Source organism: Theropithecus gelada, chromosome 2, assembly GCF_003255815.1.
Source record: "Theropithecus gelada isolate Dixy chromosome 2, Tgel_1.0, whole genome shotgun sequence".
NCBI lineage: Eukaryota > Metazoa > Chordata > Mammalia > Primates > Cercopithecidae > Theropithecus > Theropithecus gelada.
The window spans coordinates 18,270,909-18,297,405 of NC_037669.1; the positions used below are offsets into that span (position 1 = coordinate 18,270,909).

At 39.5% G+C, this 26,497-nt stretch overlaps 1 protein-coding gene across 1 annotated transcript in view; it reads right to left on the reverse strand.

The window, feature by feature from the left end:
* The window catches only part of GABRR3 (gamma-aminobutyric acid type A receptor rho3 subunit), a 54,629-nt gene extending 28,379 nt beyond the window's left edge, over positions 1–26,250 (reverse strand). Inside the window, exons 1-5 of the mRNA XM_025377450.1 lie at positions 26,126–26,250; positions 16,778–16,890; positions 9,940–10,007; positions 3,822–4,045; positions 81–163 (exon numbers count right to left, since the gene is read on the reverse strand). Coding sequence (XP_025233235.1) covers positions 81–163; positions 3,822–4,045; positions 9,940–10,007; positions 16,778–16,890; positions 26,126–26,250 — 613 coding nt within the window. The remainder of the gene's footprint in view (positions 1–80; positions 164–3,821; positions 4,046–9,939; positions 10,008–16,777; positions 16,891–26,125) is intronic.
* Between the last annotated feature and the right edge of the window lie 247 nt (positions 26,251–26,497).

Genomic DNA, 26,497 nt, shown 5'->3' on the forward strand with positions numbered 1-26,497 from the left:
AGAGCATGCTTATTTACATGTGAGTATGTGATGGTGTGTTCAAATGATGTGTACTCACTCCACCAGGAAGTGAGACTTACAGCTTTCCAGTTCAAGAGAACAATTTTGAGTGTCAAGAGGAAACCTGCTGAAATCCATAAAGCACATGGCCGAAACCGTTATCCTATAAAAAGAATGAGAAAAAGAAAACTACAGATCATTTAACCATCTGGCCAAATGAGCACGCGACATTGAAGCTTTCTTACTATTTGCCGGTTCTGTGTGTCTTTCTAGAATAATGCAAAACAGGCAGTATTATCTTCTGTCCAAATAACATTCAAGGAAGCAAACTCAGGAGGGTGGATGATTTTCTTAAGACATAGAGTCAATGAGTGAATTCAGCTCTCATACCTGCTTCTGAGTTCACCATTTCCTGATCAGCCCCCTCCATATTTTCTGGCTCTGATGTCTCTAGAAAAACACTCTTCAAAGTGAGAAGACTTTTAAACAGATTTAAATATTTTTTGCTTTTTGGAAGATGCACACATAAATAGTCTGTAGTAACGAAGGGTTGGAATGGTGGCAATAAAAACCTATAGTTAAAGGTTTCCTTCACAAAGCAAGTTTACCTGAGGATATTCTCTTTCCAGTAGTGAGTGAAAAGCCTGGAGCATTCTTAGTAATAGATCCATGTGCACAATGCATAATTCAGGTAGTATTAAGCCAAAAGGCTTGCATACTGATGAGAATTGTTTTTTCAAATGTTATATCCTCCTAGATTTTCCTGGCTTCAGGCAGAGGCTGCTTTACTATGACCTTGCCTCAGAGTAGAAACTTTGGTACCCACAATAGCAGATCAGAGGTTCATAAAAGGCCCCTGAGCAGGTTTGCAAAAAACGAAGGCAACAGATGCTCCTACCTGTGGTGCCCTTGAGTTAATCAGAGGAATAGGGACATTCTATCTTCTGTGGGTTAATTCTACTGTCAATAGTCATACAACAAAACATCAAGCCAAGGATTACTTGCCACAAAACATATTTGTTTTGGTGTATTCCTAGTACTTTAAACCTAGAAGGGACCCTCTGAGGTGTTTCAGTCCACTTCAGTACATGTGAGTGACTTAATGACCAAGGAGGCTAGGTGGCTAGGCAGTGTCAGAACCAAGCTGGAACCAGGGGATCTGGCTCTGGGCTTGGATTGGCTCTACTGTTGGCTGGAAGAGCTGTGCTGACAACAATTTTGAGTTCCTCCTGTGTTAGAGGATCTCCAAGACCACTCTCAGGGTCAGTGATTCACTAGAATGACTCGCAGAACCCAGCAAAGCTGTTGTCATCTTGGTTACCTATATTATAATGAAAGGACACAGATGAAAATTGACAGTAGAAAAGGGGCACAGGGAAGAGTCCAGGAGAGATCAGGAACATATTTCCAGTTGTCCTCTCCTAATGGAGTTATGTGGTTGGTGCTTAATTCTCTCAGCAATGATATGTGACAACACCCTGGGGACATTACCAACTAAGGAAGCTCACCCAAGACTTGGTATCTATACTTTCAACTGAGAGTAGCCACATAGTCATGACTGACCACTCACATGACTGACCTTAGTCTCCAGCCCCTCCAGAGGTCAAGCTGATATCCAGGGGCTCAAAGCCTCCACTGTAAATCACATTGTTAGCAGAAACTATCTGGCTTGGCCCCCAGCCCCCAAGTAAACAAAGATACTCTTATCAGTTAGGATATTCCAAGGGGTTAGAGGTTACCCTGCAAGAGCCTGGCAAGGGCCAAATATTTCCTGGAATGTGCAGGGTAAGAAAAATCCACTGAGTTAATTATCTACTGGACTTCCCCCCACCAAAATTAATTTAAAACAATTGATTCTTTGTCCAGATAGTGCCCTTCTGCTCCTGATTCCTACTGGGGCTTGACTCCAGTACGTATGAGTCCAATGCTACTCCTGATTTAAAAGTCCTATTGAGGCCAGGCACGATGGCTCACACCTATAACCCCAACAGTTTGGGAGGCCGAGGCAGGCAGATCATTTGAGGTCAGGAGTTCAAGGCCAGCCTGGCAAACATGGTAAAACCCTGTCTCTACTAAAAATACAAAAATTAGCTGGGCATGGTGGCGGGCTCCTGCAATCCCAGCTACTCAGGAGGCAGAGGCAGGAGAATCACTTGAACCCAGAAGGCAGAAGCTGCAGTAAGCTGAGATGGTGCCACTGCACCCCAGCCTGGGTGACACAGTGAGGTTCTGCTCCTCCCCCCACCCCCATCAAAGAAAACCCATTGAAAGTGATATTTTCCTTTAATTGCATTTTTAAAAACATTGACAGCGCTTATAAAATGCCTGGCAACAGCTCTGTGCTGAAGTGGGTAAGGAATTTTTTTTTTTTTTTTGAGACAGTGTCTCGCTCTGTCGCCCAGGCTGGAGTGCAGTGGCCGGATCTCAGCTCACTGCAAGCTCTGCCTCCCGGGTTCACGCCATTCTCGTGCCTCAGCCTCCCGAGCAGCTGGGACTACAGGCGCCCGCCACCTCGCCCGGCTAGTTTTTTTTTTTGTATTTTTTAGTAGAGACGGAGTTTCACCGGTTTAGCCAGGATGGTCTCGATCTCCTGACCTTGTGATCCGCCTGCCTCGGCCTCCCAAAATGCTGGGATTTACAGGCTTGAGCCACCGCGCCCAGCCGGTAAGGTATTTTTAATGAGCAAAAATAATCTGAGTTTCCTACTGCTGCTGTAATAAGTTACTACACATTTGGTGGTTTAATACAACAGAAATTTATTCTCTCACAGATTTGGAGGCCGGAACTCTGAAATCAGTATCATGGGGCTGAAATCAAAGTGTCATAAAGGACCTTCTCTTTTAGCAGCTCTAGGGGGAAAATCCATGTGTCCTATAGCTTGTGGTGGCTGCCAACATTCCTTGGCTTATGATCCCATTGCCTCCTCTTCTTTTGTATGCATGAAATTTTCCTCTACCTTTCTATTATAAGGATACTTATTATTGCATTTTAGTCCCAACCAGATAATCCAGATAATTTCTTCCCTATTTCAAGATCCTTAACTTAATCACATCTGTAAGGATTCTTCTTCTTCTTCTTTTTTTTTTTTTTTTTTTTTTTGGGTCATACATGATAAGCTTCACAGGTTCCAAGAATTAGGACTTGGATATCTTTTGGGGTATCATTTTTTCACCCTACTTTAGAATTTTTCTAAGGTTTGTAGGACATTTAAAAAAAGCTGAGTTGCTTGGGTTTACCAAACATTTTTAGAATTATCCATGATAAGCCACTCAATATGCACAGGACTCATTTGACTAAAGGAAAATATGGAACATTAAAAAGGGAGAGCTGTTATAGCAAAGTGTTGGAATGCACATTTTAAATTAAAAGAAAAGAAAAAGAAAGCAAATTGGTGTTAGCTTGAATGATAGCTATAGCTTCCCATGAAAAAATGAAGGAGACAATTAAGAAAAGTTATTTAGCTAATCCAAGGTTCCAAAACTGCTTGGTGGGGTGCAGGGACGGGGTGGAGTTGCTGAGGAGGAAAACAGGCTTGTTTACCTATAATATTCTGTGCCAGATTTTAGGAGTTCCATAATTCAGCTCCACTCTATTTGTCTAACCAACATATACCCAGCCTGGGTATAGTTAGAATAGAAAATCATTTTTAAAAATCAAGATGTTAGAACCAGGGGAAAATCACATCTTATGCTTGTGCCCCAATCTCCAGCAGCATTAGACAGACAGCAACATTGGGAGTTTCATCTGAAACGAGTACCATCAGCTTTGGTGCAGACAGCTGCAGTACAAGGAAGCCAAAGGCCACAGGCAGCTCTCCTTACCTGAGACTTAGGAGGACGTTTCCATCAGGGTGTACGCGCAGCATGATATTCTCCATAGTTGTATCATGGATGAAGGATCTTTTAGAGTGGACAAAAAAGATATCAGGCACCCAGATCTTTCTGATCAATCTATGATCAAATGTCATGCTTTTGTTTGCTGTGCTAGGAAAGGAGAGCCTCTCGTCTTTCCAGTAATGTCTGAGATAAAAAGTCATTGTAAAGTCCTAGACAGAGAGAAAAAGAGACCAATCAACACCAGTAGGAACATGGTTCAGGATGACCACTCAACACTATTAGTCCCAGGACTCATTCCCATGGTGTTAATGACTTTTAAGTGAATGGCTAATATTGTAGTTTCAGGTTGAAGCTAAGAAGGTTGTGCTTTGAGCTTCTCCTTCACATGAAGTCTAGTGAATGTTGAGAATTTCTGGGAGTTATAATAGAATATTCAAGTTGGGGAAGGGGAACCAGGTTATAAATGGGAAGCATTTCTGTGTAAGCATTCTGGTAAATAACCTAAAGAGATTTCAGAAGAAAGGAACCTGAAACTTTAGTATTTTATTGTCCATTATTTTATTGTGATTTCCTTTTTCATTCTAAATAAATCACTTTTAAAATTGATTTTGTATTGATACTCATGTGATTTTTGTTAAAGAAGTTTTCCCAAATCGAATAAACTATAATTCCACAAAAACATGGATACAACGTTTATTAGAGCTATTCGTGTAAAGCAAGTTGTCAGAAGTCCTGGGACAGAGACAGAATTGTTCTCAGCTTGAGAGACAGAAAGCATATTGTGAAATGGTAGTTCTCAAGGTTTAGTGTGCAGAGATTAACTTTTGAAGTTTGTTGAAATGGCACATTTCCCAGAAGCTAGTTACCAGAGATTCTGACTCAGTATGGCTCAGGGATTTGAATTGTTAATGTTTATTCTTACATTGTAAGAATGTATTGATGAGAGGAAAAAACTGTACTAGCATTATATTGGAAAAAAACAGTTCATTTAATTAATAATTTGAGTTTTGTTTGGCTCTCAGATGTTCCAAATATTTGGTCGTTTGAATAGAAACTCCCCCAGCTTCATCCAAATTATTGGCTGTTGGACAACCACAATTTCTTACTTCTTACTATTTTGCAATTGCTTACTTCTTACTATTTCACAATTGCTTACTTCTGACTATTTCACAATTGCTTACTTCTTACTATCTTTTTTTTTTCCAATGATAATCAAATTTTTCTTGAACTAGTGCATATCATAGAACTTTGGCATTTATTATACAAACAAAGGATACATTTCAGTAAACTCTGAATGAGTCACCAATTAATTATGAGCTAGTTTGTCCTAGGTTCAGAATAGAGCTATATTGATTTATGGCTCTGGATTAATCAAGGAACATTAGCCATGTGTAATTTTGAATTAGGGTGAGGGCAAATAAACCGAATGGTTCTTTCATTAACATAATACAAGGAATTGTGTGGGTTACTGCACAGAGTGCCTTAATAAGCATATATTTAGAATTAGATGCTCTGTCTGATCTGAAGGTCACTAGGCAAACATTGAGTTTATGCAGTCGAATAGCAGATGCTGGTGCATGTCGGTGATACAGCAAGTCACCACACGCTGGCGCTATCATCAGGAGCAGGCCAAACAGCATTCTGGGAGGCGGGTGAGACAAAACTTAAATGGATAGAAAGTGAAGTTAGGGTGGACAAGAGAGTAGAAAGAAGATAAATGAGAAGCAAAACCAAATAGACAAAGCAACAAAGACAAAAAAACAACACTAGTGGGAGAGGGCGAATCACTGACAATTAGAAAGCATTTTCAAATGGGGCATGTGAACCCAGTCCAGTTTGATCTGATACGGACTAGCACAGCTAACCTTATTCAGGGGGTAAAGATGATGTCCAGGTCTGGGTGCTGCTGGTTAGAAACAATAAGGATTTTAGATGCAAACTGCGTCATTCAGAATTGACTTGGATAGGCCGGGCGCGGTGGCTCAAGCCTGTAATCCCAGCACTTTGGGAGGCCGAGACGGGCAGATTACGAGGTCAGGAGATCCAGACCATCCTGGCTAACACGGTAAAACCCCGTCTCTACTAAAAATACAAAAAACTAGCCGGGCGTGGTGGCGGCGCCTGTAGTCCCAGCTACTCGGGAGGCTGAGGCAGGAGAATGGCGGGAACCCGGGATGTGGAGCTTGCAGTGAGCTGAGATCCGGCCACTGCACTCCAGCCTGGGTGACAGAGTGAGACTCCGTCTCAAAAAAAAAAAAAAAAAAAAGAAATGACTTGGATAATATGCCAGGAGAGGGGAAATAAAGGGTTGATCTCAGAGCACAACAGGCTCGAGGAAATATCAGTAAAAGAGCTGCCTTTGGGTAGGAAAGCGACAAAATCTTCTAAACCAATCTCTTTTGAGTAGCGAGTCCTCCTAGTGCTCTTCCCTTTTGGAGGGGAATGGCAAATGAATCTTTAAGACTTACATTGAACTGAAATAAATATTGAATTAGATAATGATAAAGACGAGACAGACCATTAGCTGAAGAGTTTACAGACTGAAACAAGGTGTAATGGGTCATAGAAGATTTTGTTTAGACTTTTCTAGAATTTTTATGTGTCCTGAACTTTTCCTTTAGTGAGTTGGAGGAATCACTATACATAAAAAAATATGGATTAAGGATATAGAGGAAAAGATTATTTGATTTTACTGATTGATATTTTCTAGGTCCCTCCCTTAACAGCTGTTTGTTCACTGTCTCTTTTTATCTTTAATTGCGGTATTTGCATTATTACAAAAATAATACATAGAATCTAAATTTTAAAATGTAACACTCTGAAAATCACTATATACGCTAGAGTTTATGTATCAACAATACTTACTCTAAAGTATGTATAAAAGCAACTTTTGAAAGTTTTATAAGAACGCACATGTATAATATTCCAGAAAATGGAATGCAATTCAAGGATTCATGTACATAAAAATGGCCATCAAATGAGGAGATTGGATAAACAACAAACTAAGTCTTTTCAGATGGAAAATGGCGTTTGAAAAGAAAATAACTTTTCCCAATTCATGGAAGAGGTACTCTTTGGTTTGGTTTTATTAAAAAACAAACAGAAAACCAGACTGCCATGTTTAAAGTAGAAAACAAAGGACAATAAGCATCTGGATAAAAGCTGTGATCTCAAATGACTCCAAGGACCAGGTGGGCAAGTTTAATGAAAGAAGCAGGCTGACTCTAGAGCAAAGCAAGGCACGGGCTCCAGGACAAACTGGAGGGCACAGGCCCCATCTGAAGGCATTCAAACTTTTTTTTTTTTTTTTTTTTTTTTGAGAGACAGAGTCTCACTCTGTCACCCAGGATTAAGTGCAATGGTGCGAACTTGGTTCACTACAACCTCCACCTCCCAGGTTCAAGTTACTTCCCTGTCTCAACCTACTGAGTAGCTAGGACTACAGGTATGTGCCACCACACCCAGCTAAGTTTTTTGTATTTTTCAGTAGAAACAGGGTTTCATCATGTTGGCCATGCTGGTCTCGAACTCCTGACCTCAAATGATCTGCCCACCTCGGCCTCCCAAAGTGCTGGGATTATAGGCATGAGCCACTGCTCCTGGCCCAAACATTAAATTGTTTAGTACTTTGGGTAGAATGGAGGAAAAAAACTAAAATTCAAACCAAATATAAAATTGAAACCAAACCAAAACATATTCATAAGCTGCATCTTACTAGTAGGTACCAGTTAGGGCCTTTGTCATTAACACCTGAAGGTGGTGTAGTATTGACAGAAAATGAAAAAGATCCATCTAAAGATGATGATGGAAAAGACAGCAACTGAGGAGAAAGAATAAAAAGCGTTTAAATATAAAGATACATAGCCAGGCCGGGCGCGGTGGCTCAAGCCTGTAATCCCAGCACTTTGGGAGGCCGAGGCGGGTGGATCACGAGGTCAGGAGATCGAGACCATCCTGGCTAACACGGTGAAACCCCGTCTCTACTAAAAATACAAAAAAATAGCCGGGCGAGGTGGCGGGCGCCTGTAGTCCCAGCTACTCGGAGGCTGAGGCAGGAGAATGGCGTGAACCTGGGAGGCGGAGCTTGCAGTGAGCCAAGATCGCGCCACTGCACTCCAGCCTGGGTGACACAGCGCGAGACTCCGTCTCAAAAAAAAAAAAAAAAAAAAAAAAAAAAAAAAAAAAAAAAAAAAAAAGATACATAGCCATTAGGTGAGATCACGTGATAGAGTCTGGATGTTTGTTCCCTCCAAATATTGTGTTGAAATGTGATCTCCAGTGTTGGAGGTGGGGCTTGATGGGAGGTGTATTAGTCCATTTTCACACTGCTATAAAGAACTACCTGAGACTGGGTAATTTATAAAGAAAAGAGGTTTAATTGACTCACAGTTCTTCATGGCTGGGGAGGCCTCAGGAAACTTACAATCATGGCGGAAGGCAACGGTGAAGAAAACATCTTCTTCACAAGGCAGCAGAAGAGAGAGAGAGAGCATGTGCAGGGGAAACTGCCACTTTCAAACCATCAGGTCTCACAAGAACTCTCTCACTATCACAAGAACAGCATGGGGGAAACTGCCCCCATGATCCAATCACCTCCCGTGAGGTCTGTCCCTCAACATGTCAAGATGAGATTTGGGTGGGGACAGAGAGCCAAACCATATCAGGAGGTATTTAGGTCTTGGGTGCAGATCTTTCAGGAATAGCTTGGAGCCATCTTGTTAGTAATGAATGAGTTCTCAATTATTTCCCATGACAGTCTTCTCCCTTCCTCACCCCTGCTACCCGGAGCTGGTTGTTGAAAGACCCTAGTACCTCCCTCGACCCCCCATTCCTCCTTCTCATGCCATGTGATGCCTGCTGCCATTCGTGGAAGCTTCCTGAGGCCCTCACCAGGAGCAGATGGCGGTGTCATGCTTCTTGTACGACCTGCAGAATCATGAGCCAAGAAACCTCTTTTCTTTATAAACTGCCCAGCCTCAGGTATTCCTTTATTGTAACACAAACAGACTAAGACCGCAAGGAAACAGCTATTGAAAATTTGAAGCTATAAAGGCACTCTTTCTTTGGGACAGAAAAACAAACTAAAGAGGGCTCAACCAAACTCTGAAACTACATGAACAAATTAACAGAACAAGAGTGGGTAAAAAGGAAATATATCTGAAAACAAATATGTAGGTGTTTGTATGTATAAGCTAGCAATGGTATTAACTATTCTTTCTTAGAGCAAAACAACTTGAAAAACCTAAAATCACTTAATTAAAAAATGCCTCTGGTAATTATGTAAACAAGGAAGGTGGTCCTAAATTGGGAATAGAGAAAATAAAATGGAAAATTAAGGTTGATAATATTAAAACATAAAAATAGCTAAAGTGGTTAAGGGACGGGAAGAAGAAACAAAAAAGCAAGGCATGCAAAATGTCGTAAAGGACAGAAAAAGGCTAACAGGAAGGTTGAAGATAAGGGGTCAGTTTCAAGTTTTATGGATATTTCATAGAGTGAATAATACTCTAGGAAAATACAGATGCTTCACTGCAAAATTAAATAATGGCAGTCTCTTTTAGATCTCTAGAAAAATATAAGGGAATAGACAAAATTTTAATTAAATTTTTAGTCCCATGAATTTAAAAAAAGTATTTATCCCTCTGCTACTGGTTGTCTACAGGTAAGCAAAATTAATATCATTTGACATATCTGAAAGCAGTCCATCAATGCTGGTTCAACCGTTTATTATTTTATGGGCAAAGACTCATGATTTAGATTTCATATTGCACATATAGTACGGTCATCCTTCTGTTTATACAATTGTTCCCAGTTCTTGCTACATAGGTAAACATATCATGATGTTCTACAGTGTTCCACCACTAGAAAACCATTGGAAGGAAAATAGAAAAGTAGAAAGGGAATGAGAATTGTAATCCAGGGTAAAATGAAGTAGATAGAAGAGAGCCGAGCCATCATGACCCTATTATTAAGCAAAGTAGGAGACATAAATAACATACATAGTTAAAATGACTTATTAAAACACTAGTGATTTTGACACTGTCGAGTTTCTGTCTTTTCAGACAATATCCCATGAAGAACAATATCCCATGAAGAAACTTACCATGTTAGTCTCTGAAATGCTGTCAATGCTTTCAACATGGACATCTATACCTACTGGCACTGGGGACCCTTCAGAAAGAAGAATGGGTAAAATCCTGAGAAATGCATTACAATCATTTTAAAACCATTCAAAACAGACAGATTAATGCTCTTGATAAAAGAAACAAAGAAAGATTTAGAGGAGTCAAGCCTGAAAAGCTTCCTTAATGAGGCTGAGGCTACGTAATGCCTGGATGTGCTACGTGGAACAGGTATGCCTATAATTCAACAGCCCTTTACATGCATAATACTATAGAAACCCAAGGTGTGTCTTGCCAGTCCCTGTATCTTTTCTGTGACTCTTCCAGGAATTAACTGATGTCACTTTCACTTTATTAACAAATTCCCTCTTTTGGATCCTCAAGTCCGTGCCCTCGGTATCATTTTTTTATTTTGAAAGTTTTCAGTTGGCCAGGCACAGGGATGGCATGCAAATATATTCCTGCTTCAGGCTTCTGGAATACCTCAGTTGCATCTTAACTTCCATCTTCTTCCTGATATATTGGATCAATTACTATATATCCTACAACACTAATTATGACAATTTTTTTTTTTTTTTTTTTTTGAGACAGAGTTTCACTCTGTCGCCCAGGCTGGAGGGCAGTGGCACAATCTTAGCTCACTGCAACCTCTGCCTCCTTGTTCAAGCGATTCTCGTGCCTCAGCCTCCCAAGTAGCCAGGATTAGAAGCATATGCCACGACACCAAACTAATTTCGTATTTTTAGAAGAGATGGGGGTTTCACCACGTTGCCTAGGCTGGTCTCAAACGCCTGACCTCAGGTGATCTGCCTGCCTTGGCCTCCCAAAGTGCTGGGATTACAGGCGTAACCCGCTGAACCTGGCCAAATTATGACAATTCTTACATGGTGTTTAATGGTAATTTTGATTAAGCATTAACTTGGGAACATCTCACTATTATTCCTTCATAGGGTTCTGCTCTGGTGCTTTTTTCTGTGTATGTGCCTTTTTTCTTGAATTAGTAGAATTACCAAAATAACAGTTCATGAAAATATCTTCACCATGGCTCCAAATAAAATGCCATGGTATTTTAGATTGACTAAATCTTCCCAATAATTCCAAAACTCCAAGGGAAGAAAAAATTTGGAAAGGTCTTGGAGGAGTGGCAGAATGCCCCAAATGAAGTTCTAGCATTAAAGTCACTCAGGCTAGAGTTTGAAACCAGCTCCACAATTGTTATGTGAATGAGAGTAAATAATGTCTCTAAGCTTAGTTTACCTGATTTATAAAATTTGTCTAGTAAAACTCACCGTGGAGACTCATTTGAGGATTAGACATAATACAGTTACTGAACTTAGTTGGTAGTCAACAAATGGCATATAATAAATGTTATGACTACTGCAATTAAGCAAAAATGTAAACCTGCCCCTTAGGAATGCAAGCCGCTACTCCTAATCCTACGCACATTTAGATAATGAATCCAATGTTCACTAAAAAAAGAAAAAAAGAAAAAGATACAGTGCTTCCAGCACTTTTTTTTTTTTTTAAGCCAGAGAGCAACTTGCAGTCAGTACCTCATGATTTATAAATAGATCCTAGTTGCTGACAACTGTCTCTACAAGCCTGGGGACAGTCATAAAACTGTCCTCCAAAGACCTAGTCATGCCACTGCTGCCCAAGCACTGAAGCCTAAGGGTTGTTTGCAGGCTGATCTGAGATCGGGGTTAAAACATAGCTTGTCTGTTAGGAATGGGATTCTGGAAATAACTTCAATTTCTTCCTTCAGTCTTCCAGATTTATACTGGTTCTGGTGGGGATGAGCTCTTCCGTTTGCAAGGAAAATGTATGCTCTTGGGTGCTGTCTGGCCTCATTTCTTTCTTTTTTTTTTTTTTTTTTTTTAGATGGAGTCTCACTCAGGCTGGAGTGCAGTGGCACAGTCTCGACTCATGGCAACCTCTGCCTCCTGGGTTCAAGCGATTCTCCTCCCGAGGACCTGGGATTACAGGCATGTGCCACCACCCCTGGCTAATTTTTTTGTATTTTTAGTGGAGACGGGATTTCACCATGTTAGTCAGGCTGGTGTCGAACTCCAGATCTCAAATGATCCGCCCACTTCAGCCTTCCAAAGTGCTGGGATTATAGGTGTGAGCCACTGCGCCGGGACATCACTTCTGCCTCGTTTGAGCTCCATGTCGCACTGCACCTTATTCATGGGTTCGAGGAACTGTATTATGCTCTAGCATTCTTGAGGACAGAGCAGAGAGTGAGCAGCATGTAAAGCCAAGATGCAGAATCACAGTTTGGGAGCCAGATAAAAGCTCCAAAGATCATTCTTTTTACAAAGAAGGAGCTGAGTCACAGATAGAAGGTGGCAATAAGCATATGGATTAAAATCCGTGGAATTTGTAGCCATATAAACCTGAGGTAGTGCCAAACTTTTGTAAATACCTCAACTCCTCATGTAATCTGTAAAACAGAACCAAATATATGGTACCTACTTTATAGGGTTGCTGTGATTATGTGATAGAAAGCTTGTCAAGTTCTTAGCCTAACTCCATTCAGATGTATTAAAACCAACTTCTTCGTTATCTATTGGCTCAGTAATAAATGTAACAGTGTAAATAATAATTTTAGGTACTTTTATTAATTCAGTACCTAAAGCATTTAAAATATAGTGAAAATTAAATAAATATTAACCATTATGATGATGGTTCACTAACTAGGTAGTAGTACACACATTTATAATCCTTTTTGTATACGGAAAGATATAGCATCTATTTGGTTTTTATGCAGGCTGGAATAATGAGGGCTAAATAAAAGTTATACATCTGACTTATATAATGCATTTAAAGTTCATTATATAATATATCATCTAATCTTTTAATTATAACTGCTTTGTTAGCTAGAGAGAACTGATTTTAGCTCCACTTGACACGAAGGAGTGCATACTCAGAGAGGTTACAACACTTTCCTGAAACCCAAAGTTAGTTAATGATTGGAAAGTAGCCAGATCCTTCTGACTCACAGTATAGTCCTCTCCTTTGACAAGCAAAGACTGTGCAAACAGCTTTTATAACTTTAGCTTTTGTCTAGACTCTGTAGCCACTATCTACATACTGAAATGATTTCACTTTGAAGAAACAAAGAAATTATCATCTATAAAACTAAAACACAAAGCCCTTAGTTATGGGAGATGTAAAAGGTAGGGAAAACATAAATAAAGAAAATGAGCTGCAATTTATAACCCAAGTTAAACAAAAAGCTCCCCTAAATTTATATCCTCCTGTTTCCACATAATGAGTCAATTAATCTTCTAATGCTTTATAAAAGTAAAAAACACTGCAGTAGCAGCTGGTTTTAATGTTAAAGCTAATTAGGAAAACACATTAAGGCAAGAGAAGTGCTGAAGTTACATTTAGCTCAAGAGGGAAGCACTATGTGCGTGTGTTTGTGTTGCGGACAAGCATAAAGAAAGAAGATAAATTAAAGCTTGTCTTTGATATCCTGCAGTCTGATTTCCCCCAAGGAAGGCAGCCGTGAGAACAGAGAAATGGGTCACTGGTATAAGAGCTTCTTATACTGCTCTGACCAAGACAGGCAAGAGAAGGTTAAGGGGTGTATTTCACAGAGCTACCAGACTGACACTTCTGACTGAATTTATGGATTTTTCTGCTCAAACTGATTAAACACACAAGTCATTTGGACACCATTTTGCCCCAGTCTATGATTGTCAGAAAAATTTCTTAATCATGGGATGATTTGCACCTGCCACTAAGCAGCACATTTCAATTGCATTTTTAATGACCCCACAAAGTCGCCTCAGGAAAGAAAGTATTTTTTAAAAAATGCGTTTTCATTTTAAAAAAATATTAAAATGTGTCTCTAACAGATCAAGCAGAGTCGAAATTTCACGTCAATTTCATGTTTTTCTGGGGGGTGAGGACGAGGTAGGGATGGAGAATGAAGGCATACATGTTTTAAAATAAAAGAGGAGAGTTGGCTCTTCCTCATCTATAGGAGTGCTTCTCAAACTGTAAGATTTAGGGGAATCACTGCAGATTTTTATTAGAATTCTGGGTTGGGACCCGTGCATCTGCATTTCTAACTCCCAGGTGATTCTGCAGCTGGTCCACGGACCACTTTGAGTGTCAAAGCCTCTCTAGACCGCTTGGTTCAAGGTCTGCATTCAAGGATAGTCATTTTTCTCTCAATCTTTCTTCCTTTCCACGGCCTCAAATAATCTCCATAAAAACCCTTTCCTCTAGCATAGGAGCGAATTTAATTGAGGAATCTAACCTGACTGAAATTAGGGCAGGTTTTTGAATTTGTGTTGAAAAGAGTACATCAGGTAGAGAGCTTCCAACTGTGGCTCCGGGGTGGCCAGTTTCAAGCCATTCCTGTGTGACTGGCGCTCCCTGGTGGCCGAAAACCCACAGCCAAGCAAATTTATCGACTGAAGATTCTGCTTGTTATATATATGGTGGTAGGGGAAATATTTTAAAGAGCTTTTGTAAAATCACAGAGACCAAGGTAGAGAATATCTGCGTAGTAGTTGTAGAGCCTATTATATAAACTTTGGGAAAATTTGATTGGGGAAAAACAGTCCCTTGAGAACGGTCATAAGGAAGACACATAAGAGAAGCAGTGAAGAAAAGTAAAAAAAGATAAAGAAATAGAGTCTCAGAAGAAAAAAAAGAGACATATTTCTAAACTTGCTTAATCTCAAGCCTTATTAAATCTTAAATTATGATTCAACAAGTGTGAAAAATGCTCTGCAAAACAAAAAATTCAACTCACCATGATTTCATCTGATGCTGATCACCTAATACAGTGGCTCTCAAATTGTGGTTCTCAGACCAGCAGCATCACCTAGGAATTTGCATGAAAGGCAAATCGTTGGCCCCACCCAGATCTAGTGCATCAGAGACTCCGCAGGTGGAACCCAGTAAGCTGTGCCTTCAGAACCCCCAGGTGATTCTGATACTTACTAAAGTTTGAGTCACAAATGTGATGAAATCAAGGTCAGACCTTTAGAATTGGCCAGCACTGTGGCTCACACCTGTAATCCCAGCACTGTGGGAGACCGAGACAGGTGGATCGCCTGAAGTCAGGAGTTCGAGACCAACCTGACCAACATGGTGAAACCCTGTCTCTCCTAAAACACGCAAAAATTAGGTTGGCCTGGTGGCACGTGTCTGTAATCCCAGCTACTCGAGGCTGGAGAATTGCTTGAACCCAGGAGGTGGAGGTTGCAATGAACCAAGATTGCGCCACTGCACTCCAGCACTCCAGCCTGGGTGACAGAGTGAGACTCTCTCTCAAAACAAACAAACAAACAAAAAAAGAACTGGAATCAAAAGGATTTCAGGAAATTGAAAAAACAACCAACCACCCCCTAAAAAAACCCAATCCTCAATGTAAGAATATTTAACATACGTTTTTGTTTTGCCTGTTAACAAGTTAGTTCTCTGCAGTACCTACATGCCTATTGCACTTCCCCTGGTCATAACCACATCATGAGAAGAGTATCTCCCACCCTGAACACTTGCGGTATTCATTATTCATCAGAAGGATGTATCTGTTCTACTGCCAGAGGATCTTGCTTCTAACCCTCATCCATAGTTCCCTCATCTCCACATCTCTAGGATTCTCAAAAGTTGTCAGTTCAGGAATTGTGGAAGTGGAAAGCTCCGTCAATGAAAGAAGATCAGAAGATCAGGATGGATTTAGCTGTAAGTCAGAGAGTTTAACCTGATGATTTCCCCATACCCTGTGTATTGTTGGAAAACTTGGTACCCTCAGTGATGCAATTATGTGTACATTAAGCAGTCTAAGGAGAAGAAAGTCTTTGTTCCAATTATGTACCTGTAATATGAATTTTCATCTTCTTTACCTGCCATCGCAACTCAGCTCTACCACTTTCTGTTTTCATGGCCTTGGGCAAATCTCTTAACCTCTCTAAGACCCAGTTTTCACGTTGCGATATTAAGTATCATGATAGTGCCTATTTCATAGGGTCACTGCGAGGATGGAATAAGATAGTATATTAAGGAGTATTCTAACACTGGATCAATCTTAATTGCTAGAAGTGATAAATCATTTTTAAAAGACAATTCAGCAGAGTATGTTCAGAGGGAGCCATGGCATTTGCCATACCAGTTCTTCCCCCAAAGAGAGGCATTCTAGCTCATAAGAATATTCAATAAGATTTTATAAATAATATGTATCCAATTTAAGGATTTCAGTTAGAAAATAAGTTGGTGTATAGGCAACATATATCCATTCTCTATTTATGGAACACATACTATTTTTTTTTTTTTTTTTGAGACGGAGTCTCGCTCTGTCGCCCAGGCTGGAGTGCAGTGGCCAGATCTCAGCTCACTGCAAGCTCCACCTCCCGGGTTCCCGCCATTCTCCTGCCTCAGCCTCCGGAGTAGCTGGGACCACAGGCGCCGCCACCTCGCCCGGCTAATTTTTTGTGTTTTTAGTAGAGACGGGGTTTCGCCGTGTTAGCCAGGATGGTCTCGATCTCCTGACCTTGTGATCCACCCGTCTCGGCCTCCCAAAGTGCTGGGATTACAGGCTTGAGCCACCGCGCCCAGCCGGAACACATACTATTCACTATAGTGTGCATAGTAGGAAAATGAGTTTTTTGGTCAATTTAAAATGGATAACTCATCAATTGTTCTCACTAAAGAGACGGTGATTGTAAAAGCCTTCTTTTTCTGTTTTAAACTGATGGTCTTTACTTGCATTTTGGTCTTACTTGTTTTAAATTTTCACTTCCATTTTGACAGTATGATGGGTTTTGAGATGAGTTTTGAGAGGATAATACTCACCTCCAAATCCAGGTCTCATTGCAAAATCGTTGTCCTCTATATGGAGAAGTTGCTCATATTTCTGAGGCCGCACTTTGGTACTGTCATCTTTCTTCATTCTAGTTTCTTGTTTGCTGTTCCTCCAAAGGGGGGAAGAAAAAAACTTTTGAGATACATATGCTTCTGGATATTTTGATTTAGGTTAGCCATCTGTGCTCAACATAGCATGTTCTGAAATACATACATAAAAGCTCATTTTCTCAGTTCATATTAAGCCAAATAGCTGTCAACATTTGTTCTTTATTATATAAGTGTGGAGCAAATAAGGTAAACCAAATTTCAGAGCACCTTCAGTGACAAACTCACTTTGGATTTAATGCACAAACTTGTATTGTTTCTCAGAATACGGTTTTTAGACCTGGAAAATCCCAATGACCTGAGTGGAGGTGATCAAAACTCAGATTCATGGACTCCTGTCCCAGATCAACTAAATCAGCCCCCTAGGAAGCAGGGCCTAGTAATCTGCACCCAAACAAGCTACCTAGGTGATCCTTGGGGTCACTGAGGCCGAACAACCTCTGCACTACGACAGAAAATAAAAAAGACAGCAAGATTGTAAACAGATGAAGGCAGTGTTTTACAAAGACTAAATGAGCAGAAAATACAAGATGCAGGTTGAGAGCGCACCGGGCAGAATTCCCACCGGGGATTCTACAACCTGAGGGATGGCAATATTTACACCTGAAGCCAGGTCAAATTGTGAAGTAGGTGATGTCTGTTTTTACTTACAGTTCTCTAGGGCAAAGGAAAGCAGGCAGTGGCCTCTTGGCCCTAGGTGTCCTGATTGGGAATAAGGCCCTGTCTCTCCCTGTGTCGGTGAGTTTAGGCAGGTTGCTGGACCACCCTGGTTTGTTTTCTGCACTGTGACACCTACTTCTCAGCAATCCTGTGGGTGTGGAGGGGGAATGTCTGTTGTAGCAAAGCTCCTTTGTGAGCGACTTGCAGCAGCCTTCAGAGGGAGACCTCGCTCAGCACCTCTTTCCAGAAAAACATCACCACCATCATCATCATCACCATCATCACCATCATCATCATCATCACCATCATCATCATCATCATCATCCTCATCATCACCACCATCATCGTGGGCAGCAGAAGCAATAACACAAGACCCTGAGGGCTCTACTAAGTGAATCCTAGTCATTCTGAATAGCTGATATGCTTTTGTATTAAAACATGTCTTCTCCAGGAAACCGATGTGAATTTTAATATAAGACACGTAGGTGAACTTTCTTACACAATAAAGTGACTTTGATGGGGAGAATTTCAGAAACTGGAGCAGCTGCTAGAAGGAATACATCTTATGGGCACCTGAGATCACCCAGTGTGGTCTTTCAATAGGGAAGTTTCTGGTTGAAACCATCAGAGGTTTATAGATGTATATTTTATCATGGATAGAAATGCGGAAGTTGGGAAAAGAAATCTGTTTTTGGTAGAAGGCAGTGAGTTTTATTTTAAACATGTTAAGCCATTATATCCCATGAATAATTGAACATATACAACTATTTTTTTCCAAGGAGTTAGAATTAACTAGAAAAGTTCTTCCAAGGAACTAGAATGAACAATTTATTAAAAAATAATAGCAGCTAGCTTGTATTAAATGCCTACTATGTTCAAGGCACCAAGCCAAAGTAAATATTATCTTCATTGGCATACATCCAAATTATGCTTTATTTGGGCCCTATGCCCAGAGTTTCTGATTCAATAGGTTTGGGGTATGAGAATTTGCATGTATAACAATGTCTCAAGAGATCCACTGGCCTAGAAAATAGTAGACATTTAATAAAAACTAGCTACTTGTTATTATTTTAAGAAAAATGGAAATGTAACTATGAGTGAAAACTCATGAAAATCTGTAAACCCCTTTGGTAATAATCTTTTAATACAGCTAAATGGCATGTCACTAATGTGTCTGCTCAGAAGCATACTTCTCCATGAGATTGAAAAGGATAAATCTTAATTAAGAATCCCAAGAATGCCAAAGGCAGAGCCCACTGTGAAATGCTCTCTTGGCAGCATGCGAAAGCACATGCACCTGTTCTAACTTGAGGGCTCTTCAGGTACACAATGAGATGTTCCATATTTATCTACTTTTGCCTTTTTTTGTATTTTTTGTATCTTCTATTTCCCAAAAAGGATCTGCTGCTTAAATACCCTTCTAATGAATTTTGAAAATCTATATATTCCCCTCACACATATTTAAATAGACATTTATATTTCTTCATCATAAATTTTGAAATTACTCAAATATTGACGATTTCAAATAAAACACATTGTTCCTTTAAGTGTATCCAATGAATCTAACTATACACATTATGCATTTAAATATACCTGAATAAGCTTTTTAAAAATCAGAAATTTTATTGCATTCTTTTTTTAAAAAAATTTCTATCTCCATTTTATTTATTTCATATAATTTTATCACTCCATCATGTATCTTTTTTAAGAAAAATGTGTAAGCAAAGAAATTGACTTTTTTATTTTCTATGACAATTACAAATGGAATAAAACATAATTTGTATAAATACTGATACTTATTAAAATTAAGAATAAAATTTTATTAAAAGTGCATTTATTAATGAAGTGATGATTCGCTTTCCCCAATTATTCTATGTATCAGCAAATGGGTATTACTCATTGCTGAAATAAAGCTGGGTTTTTTGCATTAATTCTGTTCTTATTTTTTAATCTTTTTTTTTTTTTTTTTTTTTTTTTTTTTTTTTTTTTTTTTTTTTTTGAGGCGGAGTCTCGCTCTGTCGCCCAGGCTGGAGTACAGTGGCGCGATCTCGGCTCACTGCAAGCTCCGCCTCCCGGGTTTCCGCCATTCTCCTGCCTCAGCCTCCCGAGTAGCTGGGACTACAGGCGCCGCCACCACGCCCGGCTAATTTTTTTTTGTATTTTTAGTAGAGACGGGGTTTCACTGTGTTAGCCAGGATGGTCTCGATCTCCTGACCTCGTGATCCGCCCGCCTCGGCCTCCCAAAGTGCTGGGATTACAGGCTTGAGCCACCGCGCCCGGCATTTTTTAATCTTTATAGATGAAAATATTGAGAAAGTTTGTTCATATATGTGGAAGTACATGGAATTTGAAGAAATTTTGTTTCAGTATTCTTTTAACAATGTAACTTAATTATTTAAACTCCTTACTTGTTTTTCAAAACTCACACTGCAGAGTTTATCTTCAACAATTATTTTAATGATTTATAATCTGACAAATTAATTAGTGCCTCCTTCAATTTTGTTAAAAGCAAAAAATAGAGAATTGCTATTAAGAAAAGGATGTCTTGTGTAGCGTCATCCACTATCTCAACTACAGTATTTGTAATGATCTCTTTGTACCCAGGAACTTTTTACACACTGGGACAATACTTGTAGGATTCAGGAAGAGGGAGAGGGATGCCTGTATATTGCCAGGTAGGACACAGCAATCATTAAATGGAGGTAAGAAAGGAGACTGCAGGTGGCGAACAGATCAGTTTTAAGAAAGAGGTCAGAAGGAAGTTAAAGAGCCAAAAACTGTTTTAAAACTACTCATGTCTACATGCCCCTCAGATACCTTGCATCTACCCATACAGGCATAATACATTGTACCCCGGGAGGACAGGCACCCTGGTTTGAAGGCCTCTGATGCCTACACAGGAAGGTTAATAAAATGAAAGATGAAATAAAACCAAGGAGACAGAAGGAAATTTGCTTAATAAAGGATCACTATATAATGCAGCATCAGATTTAGCTCAGAGTGTTCTAGTCTTACTCTATACACATATCACTTTAAACCCCTTTGTGTCTTCTCTCCTTTCCCTTATTCTAGAAAAAATGATTTCAGTTTAGCAGCTACTGAGAAGAAGCTTTTGGATTTGTTCTGTCTGAGGAGAGGATCTTCTAGGAGTCTGAGTCCTGATGGGATCAAGCGAAGATATCCCAATTCCTGGGAGAGTCTCTCACCGGTATTCCTCATCTTTGTCCTTTCCCATAAAGTATTATGAAGATTGAGAAACAGTAGGTGTGAGTCTTGGTAATAGGTGTGTTTTTTCTCTTTCAGTTAGGGCTTTTTCCTTCCTGGGTCACACAAAGAAAACATATTTCTATGCTCCCTCTTCTCAGTGTCAGAAACTCTACTGTAATTGTGTGACGAAGAAAGTGGAGGTCTGGGAGGAGGGAAAGGCTGGATTTTGAGTGGTCTCAGGGGGACTAAGAGGGTCTTTGAAGAGGACATAGTAGCCAAAGGATTAAAAACTAGAACTGGTTGAGGAAAAGTAAAGACACCTAACTTATTCTGTGGCATTAGAGTTTTATAAGTGGAATGATAAAAACTCATCTGACTTGAGTCACAAACACTCGGTTGGTTGCCTTATAAGACTGCTTTCCCTAGAGCCTGGAGGCCTGTATATTTGATGGATTAACTAGAATAAAGAACTAGGTATGATATGAAGAGACTACTTACCCAAGGGATGACATAATTAATAAGCATATTTAAAAGTATTTAATTGAGGGGGTCAAGAGTATGATAACAATTGAAGCCATAACTGTCATTTTATACCTATTAAATTAGCAAAAGACAAAAAATAATGTTAGTGCCCAATGCTGTGAAGGGATGCGGCCAGGTGCAATGGCTCACACCTGTAATCCCAGCACTTTGGGAGGCGAAGGCGGGCGGATCACTTGAGGTCAGGAGTTCGAGACTAGTCTGGCCAACATGGCAAAACCCCATTTCTACTAAAAATATAAAAGTTAGCCAGGCGTGGTGGCGGGAGCCTGTAATTTCAACTACTCAGGAGGCTGAGGCAGGAGAATCACTTGAACCTGGGAGGCAGAGGTTGCAGTGAGCCAAGATTGTGCCACTGCATTCCAGCTTCAGCCTGGGTGAAAGAGTGAGACTCTGAATAACGATTAGACGTGAACTTGGAAAAACAAAAGCCTTGAGGTTCTAGGTATTTTTTTCCACATAAAAATCCATTATTGTTATTGTTATTTGTATCATAAATTATCTAGACCAAATTGGACTTGCCATTTAGAATCCTTTCCAAATAAGAATCTGGTCAAAGCTCTCCACCTTATCATTCCATTCTTCTTGTAGTTGTAGAAGCATGGCCTCTTGATAACATGGATGTTTTTCTGAGTCAAGCTTTATTGTGAACCAGTGCACACTGAAGCTCAGTTAACTGTTCCAAATAACGTAAGCAACATTTTAAAAACTTTTTGTAGGCTTTTTGTTTTTCTTTAGAAAAATAAAAAATGAACCAACAATGTTCTATTAGACTACATACATGGACGCAAATTCAAGGAATAAGGTAAAGTAGTGGGAAAATCAGTTGGTCCAATTTTTCATCATGAAGAAAACCTTTATAATTCTTGATCCAATGTTTATTTCCAGACCCTGGATGTTTTTGAAATGTCTTAGAGAAAATGTGGTACATAAGATGTAGTGAATCTTAAGGCTTTGATTGAACTCCTAACTTCTGAACTCTGGAAATACATACCTGACTTTATCAATAGCCTGTCTCTTGTAAAAGAAAACATCTAGGCAGATGAACATTTCTGTGGAAAAGCCAGCGAGAGAGAATGCTTCACTTGAAACACTACAGTTCCCACATCTCACTTGGACCTCATCTGCGACCAAAAGCTCAGTGAGCAGGCCTCAGTTGCCTCATCTGCGAAATGAGGAAATTAGATTAGCAGCTAGTCTGCAGACATTTTTTAAAAACAGTCCACATGGTATATTAACTTGGAAAAATTCAGAGAAAAGCCTGGATTTCTTGCTTCTTTTGAAAAAAGTCAGAAAATCTGGCCACATAAGGTTCAAGTTATAACAAGAGAAGGCTGTGGGCATGGTGGCTCATGCCTATAATCCCAGAAATTTTGGAGGCCAAAGCTGGAGGATCATTTGAGGCCAGGAGTTTGAGTCCAGCCTGGGCAAATAGAGAGACCCAATCTCTACCAAAAACAAACAAACAAACAACAACAACAACAACAACAAAACATTAGCCATGTGTAGTGGCACACACCTGTTGTCCCAGCTACTTGGGAGGTTGAGGTGGGAGGACCACTTGAGCACAGGTGTTTGAGGTTATAGTGAACTATGATTGCACCACTGCACTCCAACCAGGGCAACAGAACAAGACCTCGTTTCAGGAAAAAAAAAAAAAAAGTTAAAAATTAAAAGTCAAACAAAAACAAGAGAAGGCTGAACCTGACCAGCCATTTTCCCTCAGAGAAGCATATACCTTGTAGTTGTAGTCTCTGCCACTGTCTTCTGTCTAGCTTGCGGTAGCATTGGATTTGCCATGCTTGAGAATCTACTGGCTTTTACATTAGGTTCAGGGTAATGTTTAACAAGTGACTCTTTAGGAAAAAAAAGCCCCAGTTTATAGTGTTTTATTTCCATGGTGTAAATATTTCCACCACGGCTGATTTCAGGCTACCAACAACATGCATGGCAGAGATGTGCCTAGCACATAGGATAGGATAGGATAGGATAGGATAGGATAGGATAGGATAGGATAGGATAGGATAGGATAGGATAAATGGTACAGTATGGTATATTGTTGTATTTCTACCATAGTTACAATAGACCTAAATAAAATAACTTCAAGAGCAACAGATGATAATAAAATGTGGAGAAATCATTACGAAGTGGTGAGTTTTAAGTATTTGCTACCTTTATCTTAGAAATTATTTAATTTAATTGCAGGCTTATATAATTTAATTTCCAATAATGTGTGCTTTTAACAGCCAGCTGATAAATTTCCTGAAAACGATTGGCTGTTGCAAGCCAGTTTGAGCAGACTCCAGCACTCTGCTGATTATTTTCAAGGCCAGAGTCAATACGTTGCTCTTATAGTATTTTTAGCCCCCAACCCAGCACTCGCACGTAAATGTCACTCAATATAATTGTTGAAAGAATGAATAAATATTCAATGAGTCTATTTGCTTAATCTTCTTTGCATTATCCGGGAGCAAAATTTCTTCTCTAGGTAAAAGGGAAACATTTTCTACCTGCCAAACTTACTTTATTCACACCTCTCCCTACTTTGGTTTTAGGAAACAAAAGGTATCTTTGAATAAATATTTTTTAAAGTCTTTAGATTTCGAAAGAAGGGAATCTCTGGATTAAAAATTAAGGTTATACTCTGAATGAAAACAACTAAAAACAAAACAATTAAGAGACTTGTTGCATAAAAACTGGCCCCAAACAATGCATATATAAATCCCCCTTATAATTTTCAAAGATCATGTCTTCCTTTCATGTTCACTCTACTAGTTCTCTTGCATTATAGAAGAGTGGATTATTAATTAATTCATTCATTACTTAATTATTGGCTGATAATCAGGTTGGATGTTGGGCAAAGAACCTCACAGTGTCTACTCATATACTAAGGTAGGAAGACTCCTGGGCCCCTTACTCTAAAAAATGACTGTATACAGTAATTACTGTATTTTGGTCTAATGCCCTAAAATCTGCATGACAGAGTGCTTGAGTGACAGCTCAGAAATTGGCTGGCTGTATTACCCTGCTCACTCAGGGGAAATGCCTGGGTTTCATTCTAAGTGGCTACTTCTGGACCAGGTGATGGTTTATGCAATCCCCAGTGCCCTAGAGGGTTTTTCTTTGAAGAACAAAAGAAGCAGACATAAATTTTAATGAATCCCATTCTGGCTTGTGACTCAAAGGAGCACTTCATTTAGGATATAGAGAAGTGACAACAAACATGATTGGCCCCACATGGCCGAAATCCTGGCGTTTCCTATGCAGGAAGTCTGCTTTTGCGTAGGCTCTAAAATTCTTCTTTTCCTTTACATAGGATCTAAAAATGAGGCATTTAACATCACAAACATTTCGACCTCACCACAAAGAACCAATGTTCTTCTCTTGTTCTTTAAATGTCACCTAAAAAATACACATGGTAGATTTTTTCTGTAGCAACTCTGCCACTGATAGTGGGCTGGTGTGATGAATTAGCTACTATAATCATCTCTCCTCCTCATCTAAACATCCACCAGACTGTACAAGTCTACTCTTTGGATGAGAGATAATATTTTAAGCATTTAAGTCCATTAATTTTTAAAATTAGATAAAACATACTATAAAATGTAATAAGCTACCTGAAAAAAAAAAAAAAAAACAGAGTCTGGTGGTATACATAGTCTGGTGGTATACTCTTACATTTCCCAAATATTTCCTTAGCTAATTGCTATGAAGAAGACTGGGAAAGTGGTTAAATGGAACAAGACTTCGTATCATCTCAGGTCTGGGTCTGGGAGCAGAAGTGTGGAAGGAAAGTGTGAGAGGTAGTCCCTGATTTTTAATCGCAGAGCAGGAATCCGTAATCAAGTAACACACCTCTTTTGGTTTTGGTCATTAAACCTGAGACTTCAGAAGATATTTATTAAAATTTTATGTTCTCTTTCCTGATCTTACAGTGAGTGCATAATACATATTCAGGATGTGAGGACAATCTAACTTAAACATCTGTCACCCCATTGGCTGCCAGGATTGACCAGATGATACTCTTATCTTCATTCTGCAATTTCTCCTGTTGGGTCTTTTTGGAAATACGGTGCTTGGTGAAAAGGGAAGACTTTCTCAAAGACGTTATTTGATTATTAAAGGTATATGGGTAGTAGGGGGACAAATCATTGCAGTATGCCTGGGGCTGAAGGGATTCCTGGCATTTTTAGTACTAAAACCTATAAAGCCCTAGACAAGTTGGTGTACAAACAGGTCACTCTCACAGATAGCTATCTCCCTTACTAGCACATCCAAACATGCTCCTGATTATTGATGGGAAGATAATAATGATTGTGTGTTGATATTCAGGATTTGTCAAACGTATGAAAATTATTGTTGAAAGATAAACGGCTTTAATGCCTTTTGATATTATTTCATCAATCCATGAAACTATATACCCTACAAATACTTGACATTAAATGAAGTTGGTGCTTAGACTAATTTCTACTCAAAATACATTTGAGGAAACATTAAACAAGTATTTAATGTATCAGTAATAAATGTATTACTAATTGAGGAAATACATTCCCTGAAAGAGGATCCCTATATGAACCCTTTAACCGTTTTCTCCGTAAATAAGCATAAATAAATTTACAAATGTCAGCAAATTCCAAGATCTTGCTCTTTCAGATGTCAAACAGAGGTGACTGATGATGATGCATGAATGCTATCTCCAGAGACAGACATGGTTACAAAGATGTGCTACCATTAAAGATATGTTTCTAGGTTTCCTGTCGGTCTGAGGCAACTGGTGAGAGAAACTGGGCAGTAACTCCATGGACTGCACTATGAGCATCTTACCAGATTTGTTTCATTGAAGAGGAGCACCGCTGGTGTGTCATCCTGATGTGAGAAGCAGCACAAACATTTGGTATCAATGTGATCCAGATGTAGGTGAAGGAGACCAACTGGAAAGCCAGGATCATCTCTTCCAAAAAAAGACAAAAAGGATGCAGGTGGATACAGCCAATACTGTGATCACGATTTCTTCTTCATGTGTCTTTAAAAAAATAAACAGCACGCCAGGGAAAATGTATTAGGGGGCGAAAAAAGACATTGTCTTCAATGCTGTACTTTGTTTCAGTAGATTAAATTGATTCACATCACTTACAGGCAGATATCTATCTGAATCTTCAGCAATATGAGGAAAACAAAGCAGATTTTTAAAATTTT